General features: G+C 48.7%; 1 protein-coding gene and 1 long non-coding RNA gene across 2 annotated transcripts in view; one reads left to right on the top strand and one right to left on the bottom strand.

The window, feature by feature from the left end:
• LOC113956220 overlaps positions 1 to 139 on the bottom strand; it is a 6,308-nt gene extending 6,169 nt beyond the window's left edge. The window contains exon 1 of the long non-coding RNA XR_003530781.1: positions 53 to 139. This is a non-coding gene — a long non-coding RNA (uncharacterized LOC113956220). The remainder of the gene's footprint in view (positions 1 to 52) is intronic.
• The window catches only part of DDHD1 (DDHD domain containing 1), a 66,163-nt gene continuing 56,442 nt past the window's right edge, over positions 7 to 9,727 (top strand). Inside the window, exon 1 of the mRNA XM_027662510.1 lies at positions 7 to 746. Within this exon, the coding sequence (XP_027518311.1) occupies positions 44 to 746 (703 nt within the window). The 5' untranslated portion in view covers positions 7 to 43. The remainder of the gene's footprint in view (positions 747 to 9,727) is intronic.

Here is a 9,727-nt window from a genome sequence, read left to right on the forward strand (position 1 = left end):
GGGGCGAGGCTCGGCGGCCCCGCCGGGCAGGGCGCGCTGCGGCATGGATTACCCCGAGCCCGGCTCGCCGCAGGGCGCTTGGGACCTGTTCGGCTCAGCCAGCGGCTACGGCGGCTACGAGCGGCCGAGCCGCGCCGAGCAGGAAGCGGCGGCGGCGGCAGCAGCGGCGGAGCAGGAGGAGGAGGACGAGGCGGCGGCGGCTGCCCGCGCCCGCCCGCCCCGCCGCCCGCAGCCGCCGCTCCGCGCCGCGCTCTCCACCTCCTCCTCCGAGGGCGACCCCGAGCCGGCGGCGCCGCCGCGGGAGCGCAGCCTCAGCGACGAGGCCGCCGGCGGAGACTTCGACTCGGCCGAGTCCGGCGCGTCGCTGCGGTACTCGACGGGCACGGGCGGCGAGGGCAGCGAGGGCGAGGGCGCGGGGCTGGGCAGCAGCGACAGCGGCGGCAGCGGCTTCTCGCTGGCGGCCACCGCGCTGCCCGAGAGGCGGCGGCCGGGCGGCGGCCGGCCCCGCTATGAGGTGGTGCGGGAGCTGGGCGCCGAGGAGGTGCGCTGGTTCTACCGCGAGGACCGCAAGACCTGGAAGCCCTTCATCGGGTACGACTCGCTGCGGATCGAGCTGGCGTTCCGCGCCCTGGCGGGCAGCGGCGGCGGCGACGGGGAGCCGGCGGCCGTGGAGCCGGTGTGCGTGCGGAGCGGGCTCTACGAGGTGGATGTGGCCAGCGCAGAGAGCTACCCCGTCTATTGGAACCGTGAGTCCCTGCCGGGGGGGCCGGGGGATCCCGGGGCGGGACACCCGGGGGGTGGCCGGGCTGCCCCTCGCTCCCTGCGAGGGATTCTGGGCATCCCCCGTGCGCACAGAGCCGGCACGGGGTGACCCCGCCGTGGGGACGCCGGGCGGCTCTTCCTGACCCTCCATCGAACCCGCGTAGGGGAAAGGGGAACTGAGCACTCCCTGTCAAACAGGCCGGCCGGGGGGACCTGGCAGCGCTTGCTGCCTGTATGTTCCTATATAAGAGGTACAGGACAAAATATTCCCCAGGGAGAGAGGAGTCGGCGTGCCCATCTCTAGCATATACCTGAAAGAGGAGGCACTGGGAATTCCCCTTCCAAGTCTCAAGGATGTGATGAGGAGGGAAGGGAACTCGGCGCGGGGCATCCCACCCCCCCAGCTGCACTGGTCAGGGAAGTGACATGAGCATCCCTGAGCATTCACTGGAGAAAGGGGCCACTGGACCACCCTCCCTTCCCTCCCCCTAGAAGAATGAGAGGTACTGAGTACCCCCCACTCAGGGTGTTCTGGGCACTTCTGCCACGTCCAGCAGCAAAGGGAACTGAGCATCTTCCCCTCTCTCCTGTGCGCTCACACCTGAGGGAGATGATCTGGGGCATTCACACTTGGCATGCAGAGAGAACTGGGGATCTGAGCACACACACCTGGCAAACAGAGACATGGAAAAGGGAGGTCTGGGCATCTTCTCGTTTCTTGGCAGATGTGGAAGAAAGTGGGAGAGAAGGTGGCTGAGAACCTTTTTACTTAAGCTTCCCCTTTCCTAAGCAAAGGGTGAGTGTGAGTGGATTTTTTTTTCAGCACTCCCCCTTTCCTTCCCTGCACAGCCTGCCTTCAGAAGAAGCAGGGTAGACACATCAGTTGTTTATCCACTGCCTCCCCACCACACACACACTTCTGATCCCTCATGTTTAGTGAGGAATGATGGAAAAAAAAAGGCTAATACATGGCTTCACCTCTGTGACCGTTGTCCTCTCTACTAGGGAAATGATGATGCTGTGCTTTATATTTCCTTTCCCGTCACCTATCCACTGGCAGGGGTTAGGAAATGGGATTTCTCCTCCCTTCTGTTGGAGGGGATGCAACAGGCACCTCACACACACAGTCCTTAATTCTTACCTTTCCAATAGAGGGGAATTTGCTTCGCCCCCTCAAATTCAAAATGAGGTGGGGGATACACCTCCTCTCCCACCCTTCCCCTTGTATTCATGTGTCCTTTGCTGGAGGAGAGGGGCCTTGGGGAACAGAGATGAAAGAGGAGCAGACACCTCCAGCTCTCTGCCCCTTTTTTTGGTGGGAATGTCTCCCAGGGTCTCACTGGACAAGTGAGCACCTGCTGTCCTGGTGCTGACAAGCTGTGCCACTGCTCACCACCTGTCCCTGAGGGCTGACTTGCTTTACAACTGCATTCCTTCAAGGACAAGGGAGATGTTACGGAGTAGAGTGAGCTGCAGAGTAGCCAAGTGTGTCCTGGCATGGGCTTGGGAGAGGGGCAGGCAGGTTTCTCTCATCTCCTCTGCGTATTTTTGAGACTTAGTTGGGAGTCCCAGAGGAACAGCAGAAGTGTTTCAGAGATGAAAACCAGGGCTTTTAGTTCTTTTCCTTCTTATTTATCAGCATCTTTACAGGAGGGAGATCCATAAACGTGTGGTACATTTTACTTCGGTGACAATTTGTCTTTCAAATCCTTGCCCCAGCAGACAGACACTGAGCTTGAGGAGTGAACAGAGGGTTCAGTCCACACGTGCTTTGAGTTAGGGGAGCCTGGGCACAGCTCCTTGAGCAGAAAGTGGAGGTGGTTTTCTCCCTGTCACCACCCTGAAGCCCCTGCTGTTGGCACTCCATGCATTTGCCATGTGGTTACTGGGAAGAGAAGATGCAGATCATCCAAGGGATGAGGAAACTGCTTCCATCCTTGTAGCTGTGAGGTAGAGAAAGAGGGGAAGCAGCGAGCAGAGCTGTAAGGTGAGGCAGGATTGCTCCTGGTAATGGGAGCAAGAGGCTGCGCTCGTCAGCAGCTTAAAGGTTTAATTTCTTGACACTGTGCCTTGTCCATTGTGGAAGCTGATTCAGTCTCATTAAGCTTGAGGAGCAGATGTTTCAGGTGACAGCATACACTGTGCAGAGACGGTTTCTGGTGCTTGGAAGGAGAGATTCCCAGAGGTTAGCACCAGAGGCAGGGGAGAAATAAACTCCTGGTCCTGAGGGGACTAGTGACGGGGATGATTTTTAGTCCTCAGAAAGCTGATTAAGGGGAGTGCTCAAGTCTTTTCTTATTAGCAGGTCCACTCCCTTGCAAGACTAAGATCATCTTTTGGTATTTCAAGGCTCTTTCAGTGACTTGTGGTTTAACTTATCTTTCACCTGTTCCCTGTGTACATGGATGCTCTTGCCTTTCTTCCCCCCCAACTGCTGCATCCAGATCTGAGAGAACAGCAAGGCCACATCCCAGAGATTCAGTGTCATCTGTGCGTTTGAAGGCCTTGGTGTAGCCGTTATTCCCAAATTATTCCCATCTGATGGTGTGTTGATAATTCTGGATCCAAAGGGGAGCTGCTACATTGGTCTGCCTTAGTCTGGGAGGGAGCTGGTGGTGACAAACCAGCTCTTACACCAGCCCATGAGTAAGGCAGGAGAATGCTCCTCTCTGGCCATAGGAGCATGAAGTATAATGAGCACAACTGACTTAAAATATGTTGAGGTGCAGGTTCAAGAGTACAGAAACTGCTGGCTGTTTTTGCTGATTCATGGTTCAGTTCAGAGCAAAGGTCAAAGGCTTTTATCTTTGTTATTCTGCCCTTTTTCCTGTATGTGCTGTACTCCAGGGGAGGCTGCTATCACACAGCTACAACACTGAGCAGTTGGTTCCTCAGCTGACAGTTCCTCAGCTTTTGGAACATCTCAATGCCAGGAAAACGTTGATTGTAGCTTGGCATGTGCTGAAATATCTTTTCGCTCCACGTCTTTAAGCTCACCACAGGATTCGTTGGTAACATCAGGAATATCAGCCTGAGTTACAATTTGAGCAGATTAATTACTGAGAATTTAATCCTTACCTTGTGACCTCTGGGATTTATTTAATTAGTGTTGTAGAACCAGCAAAAATGGTGCAAGAGGATGAAAATTACTAGTGTAGGTTTTCAGATAAGTGAGTAACCTGCAGCTGGGTTACTTCTTGTTTTCTGTGGGCATAACAACGAGGGATATTTTATTAGAAGGGTCTTCTGTTTAAATCACCTTAAATTATCCAGCCCTTTTCTGCTCTAAATTGTCCAGCCCTTTTCTGCTCTCCTGGTTCTAGAGGTCTGCTTAACAACAATCTTTCTGTAGAGTTACTCAGTCTAGTGAGTAACTGGGTGAATCTGTTAAATCCACAGCCTGTGGACTTCTGGGTGACTCCCCTGTTCCTTGGCTTGTGAGTTTGTGCCATACAGCTGTTGTCCTGTCTGGCATTTGCTTTTTCCTTGTTTTTTTCCCATGGTTACATTCTCAAGTGGTCTGTATTTAGTTCCTGTGGTGTTTTCTTGGAAAGCAGTCACTCTCCAGGTGGTTTTCTTCATCCCAGAATGTTTTGAGGCCGGGTTGGATGGAGCTTGGAGAAACCTGGTCTAGTGAAAAGTGTCCCTTCCCGTGGCAGGGGGGTGGAACTGGATGATCTTTAAGGTCCTTTTTCTAACCCAAACCATCCTGTGTTTCTGTGATTCACCAGTATGAATTCTGACTGTGTGTTAGGAACACTCATCACCTTGGCTGATGTCTGTCATGAAGCACTAGGTTTTAAAGTTGGACTTTTGTAAAATCTGTAGTGGTACGTGGAGAGAAACAACAGCAACTTTATGTGTTTCTAAAGCCATTTGAGGAGCCTGTGGAGCTTTATCTTTTAGGGAAGGACAAATAACTTTACTCCCAGACACAGGTTTGGGAAGGGTGGGGAGTTTTTGTTTGTTTTTAACATAGATGTTTTTGTACCTAATAGTTACAAAGTCTATTAAGTAAAATACCTCTTTTTGTATTTAAAAAAACCATTTGGTTCACTAGGACCATCCCTGAGTGAAGATGTGCTGATATAAAAGATATTTTACTGTCCTTAACTAGGAAATACCTGTGAATACGAAGTGGACCGCTGGGTCTTAATTTTAAGATCTGTCTGCTCAGGCTGGAATTGGGCAGCTTTAAAAAGCATTTCAACTGCCTTTTAGCTTGGACTGAAAGAAATATCCAAGCCCATGTGGGTTTTTTTGTAAACAATCCGAGAACTGCTGTGTAAACTAGGAGGAGAGGAAGGTGTTAGCACCCGGCAAAATGAGATGTGAGTGCCAGGGCAGTGTTACCTGCCCTCTGAACTCAGAGCTGGGCAAGATTCCTGAGAAGGCTTGGAGCCCAGGAGTTGATGTTGGCGCCACACGGTTACAAAAGGCTCTTTTCTCGGTGGATTTTGTTTTATCCCTGTGCTTGTTTGGTGCAGGAGGTAGATGTTATAGCGGCAAAATAGGAAGTCTTTTTGTGCCTCAGTCACTCGTGGTTCTTTGGGCTGTGCTGTCAAGACTGAAAAATCAACATTTCAGAGCTTCTCTGTGTTGTGCAGGAGCCTTGGGTGCTTCTGCCTTCCCCAGGCCTGGCAGCATAAATTTGTGTCTTGACGTTTTACAGACTGACAACCCTAAACCAAACTGGAGGCCCCCCTAGGCCTGGTTGCTTTAGTCAGTGTCCCATATTTCTTCTGAGGCTGCATGTTTAGTGTATGGGTTTGTATTGTATTCTGAAGCAGAATTAAAACAGAAACATGAGGCAAGATGAAAATTAAGGGCTTTGAATCAAGAGTTTATCAGTCTGTTTGTGACTTTCATTTGTTTTAGTCTGGTTTTAGCTGCGTTTTTAGTTGCTTTACAGCACTCTTAGAAAATTGCTTTTGGTGTGTTGGACAGTCTTGGAACTTGATTATACAGTTTCCTCTGTATAAAGGATGTTTTGATTTAAGGCTGAACTCCTCAGTACTGTTTTATTGGGTTTTTTATCTCCCAGTGTTATTCTTTTGCAAATAAAACACTGATACTTTACTTGATAAAGGTGAAGTGTCGCTTTTGCTGCTCAAACGTTTCTGGGTTTTACTTTTTTATGTCTGTTCTCGCTATAACATCCTTTCAAAAGCATCTCGTAGCTTAGTTTTATCCAGCTCCTTTCTGACCAAAAGGCCTGGAGGTGTTCAAGTATCCAGAGGGCTTGGAGCAACCTGGTCTAGTGGCAGGTGTCCCTGCCCATGGCAGGAGGTTGGAACAAGATGATCTTTAAGATCCCTTCCAACTCAGATCAGACTGGGATTCTGTGATCTAACACACATAGATGAAACAACTTTTAGATTTTCAGTGTTCCATGTGTTAAATCACACTTGTTTGTATGTATGTTCTGCTTTTGTCTGGGGTCTCTGGTACCTTCTCTCAGTAGAGGGAATTTGTGACATTTAGGCTGCTTTTGCTGGAACAGGAGGGAAATGTCAGTACTTTGCTTGGATATGTCTCTGAGGGCAAGTTTCTTCCATGTTCTCGGCTTTTATGTTTGTGATTTCCAAGCATTGTTTAAGCAAAATGAATCTGTTATCTTACTCCTTTAAACAGTTCCAGAATCACAGAATCCCTCTCCAGTGGATGGTGTCAGCTCCAGCAGAGTAGCTAAGGATGGATGTGGCTTAGAAAGCGAGTTGTGTTTGCCCTTTGATGTGGTCCAGCACTTTTCCTGGCTGGATGTTGTCAAGGACAACGAAGGCAGAGATGTAGGGAATACTTGGGTTACAAGTTGTGGGTGAGAGGGTGTCAGAAAATGTTCAGGGGATGAGAAGGATCTCAGGAGTTCTGTTCTGACTTAATTCAGGCTTGAATACTGATAGGACAGCGGTGATATCAAAGAAAGAGGATGGGATTTAATTTGGAGGTGACAGAGCTGGATTAAAGACAGATGGCAGGTGAATTTTTATGTGTGTATGATATTCTTTAGGGAAAAACAGTACGGGAAGCAAAGAGAGACATTGTACAGAGCTCCCAGAGGGGCACGACAGGATCTGTAAGAGCTGACACTGTGCCAGTTGCTAAGCAGAAGAACTAGATGGAAGAAAAATCTGCGAAAGAGGAAGAAATTAAAGTAAGAAGCATGAGCAATTCTCTCAGTCCTATCTGCAAGGTTGAAAAAAGTAAAGATGAAGTAGCGGTTTGAGTGTTGGCCAGAGAAAAGGTCACTGGTGTGATGTGACCTGTTTGAGTGGGTTGCAAAGTAGCTGTAGCCACTCTGGAGTGGAGCTGGAGAGGAGAAACTCCAGAGATAGTAAGTGCTGTAAAAGTCAGCACTGGGATGAAGGGAACACGGGGTGCAAGTGGGATCCCAGGCAGTGATACTGAAGGTGGAAGACACTAAAATTGTCCAGAGAAGCTGTGGCTGCCCCATCCCTGGAGTTGTTCAAGGTTGGATGGGGCTTGGAGCAACCTGATCTAGAGGAAGGTGTCCCTGCCCATGGCAGGGGGTTGGAACGAGATGGGCTTTAAAGGTCCCTTCCAACCAAAACTGTTCTGGGATTCTATGAAAATCACAGTGGTTTTCTTGGGGGGAAACCCTACAGGGTTTAAAAAAAAAAATGAAGGAAAAAGTTAAACATGAGGATGAAAGGGTAGGGAAATCTGGAGTTGGGATAAAGTAGACAGAAGAAGGAAGTGAGATTAGGAGGAGAGAACAGGAAAAAAAGGATTCCTGTGAAGGAGAAGGGAGGAGTTGACAACAAAAGGTTATTGTGCCCTTGGATGGCTTCGTCTTGTTCATTAGTGGCAGGTCTGAGGTGAGCACAGGAACAGTCTTGCTTTTGTTTCTTTTTAAATATATTCCTGTATAAGAATCTATGGCTCAAACTGTTCATCCATGATCATTGGTGCTGGTGGAGCCAGGGAACAAAGCCTGATTTGGGAGCACCAGGAGAGCACACATGGGGTGTGAGGGGCGGATTGTGCAAAAGCCCCGTGACTGTCAATGGGGTTGGAGCACATTCTTACCTATTGGGAGGGACTCACATGTTTGTCACATGGCACAGTTGTTCTTTTGTGGGTTTAGCTTTGACCTAATGTGGTTTCAGAAATTCCAGGTCTCCCTGGGTGAGAAAAGAGCTGATAAGGGACAAGCTCCTACAACTCAGCGGTTCCAGCAGCAAACACTGGTGGTGGAAGTATTTCCCTTCAGAGCACCACTGTTGAATTTTGGTGAACTGTTTTAACTGTTAAGAATTAAAATTGCAATCCCGTTTCATGTTTCAGCAGTCCAAGGGTTGGTTTTTTTTTTTTATGAGTGTTTCCTGCTCATCCTTGACACAACCCGTAGGTGAGCTTTAGGATTTTGACTTGGAGCATCAGGATCAGGTCTGTGTAAACAGCACTTGTGGATATGTTAATTAAATTGGTATCTCAAATAGAAAAATCCTTCCTGAGAAACATGATGTATACCTTCTAGCACTTCTGCTGTGGAGACAGGCTGAGAGCACTGGGGGTGCTCACCTGGAGAAGTGAAGGATCCAAGGAGACCTGAGAGCCCCTTCCAGTGCCTGAAGGGGCTCCAAGAGAGGTGGAGAGGGCCTTGGAACAAGGAATGGAGGGACAGGACAAGGAGGAATAGCTTCCCACTGCCAGAGGGCAGGGTTAGATGGGATATTGGGAAGGAACTCCTGGCTGTGAGGGTGGGGAGGCCCTGGTGCAGATTGCCCAGAGAAGCTGTGGCTGCCCCTGGATCCCTGGAAGTGTTCAACTTGGTCTAGTGAAAGGTGTCCCTGCCCATGGCAGAGGAGTTGGAATTGGATGATCTTAAGGTCCCTTCCAACCCAAAGAAACCATTCTGTGATTCTGTCTTTTTGGTTGATTAATAGCAATTGAGATGAGAGATACCTTTGAGGACATAAATCTCTTTTTGAGTAAGGACATGTCTCTCTTTTTGTGGGGTTACTTCTGTGTTTGACATTTGAACTAGTCCTTTTGTTCCTCTTTTGGATTGCTCAGTTTATCACGTAAACCTATTAAAAACAGTTCCAGTAAAAAGAGTTACAGGCTGTTGCTTGAATACTTCAGGCAGTCTTGGTAAATCAGAGGCAATTCCAAGTCTGCAGCAGAGCAAAGTGTGTGTTCCTGCCTTTTGGATCCAGCTTTGAAGCAAACACAGAGGCTCTGTAGTTCAGTCTAGAAAGAAAATCCCACCTGTGCCAATTGGATTGCTCTGAATGTGTTTAACTCTCAGTGAAACTCAAAAGCAACTTCCACCTGTAATTTTGAAATTGCCTCAATGACGCAATTGAGAATTTTTTGATGAACCAGCAAAATAATGGTATTTACTACTCAGTGAATTAAACCTCTTTGCAGCTCAGGCACTGGCTCAAAGTCTGGCTCAAAGTTCATGTTGCTCTAAAGTTTTCTGAGGCTGAGATGTCACCCTTGAACTCCTCCTCGGGACTTGTTGCTTTGGAGAGAGCAGGACAGGTCACATGTGTTTGTGGTTAAACAAAGGGAGGTCACGGGGCTGTGATTAAACGAGCTGCTCCATTTATTTAAACCTCAGTCACCTGCTCCATTGTGAAATAACGTGAAGGAAGAGCTAGAAAGATGTAGAATTTGAAGCTATTAAAAAAAAAAAAGTTAAAAAGTGTGTTCTGTTACCCAGCAAGCGTGAAATAATGCGAGTTTAGTTTGGGGCTATTTTATTACAACATCTCTCTGTTCACCCAGAAAACATGGTCATGTCACTCTCAGTAAAATGTAGGGACCTTCCATGTTGCAGTCAGTATCTGTAACTGTTCTAATCATGAAGTTTTCTGTCCTCAGCAGATTTTTTTTTCCTCTTTTTCCCTTCTCTCTCTCCCGTTTCCCTTCTCTCTCTGTCTTTTTCCCTTCTCTCTGTCTTTTTCCCTTCTCTCTGTCTTTTTCCCTTCTC

This window comes from Corapipo altera, unplaced genomic scaffold (assembly GCF_003945725.1).
Source record: "Corapipo altera isolate COAL_440 unplaced genomic scaffold, ASM394572v1 169, whole genome shotgun sequence".
Classification (NCBI taxonomy): domain Eukaryota; kingdom Metazoa; phylum Chordata; class Aves; order Passeriformes; family Pipridae; genus Corapipo; species Corapipo altera.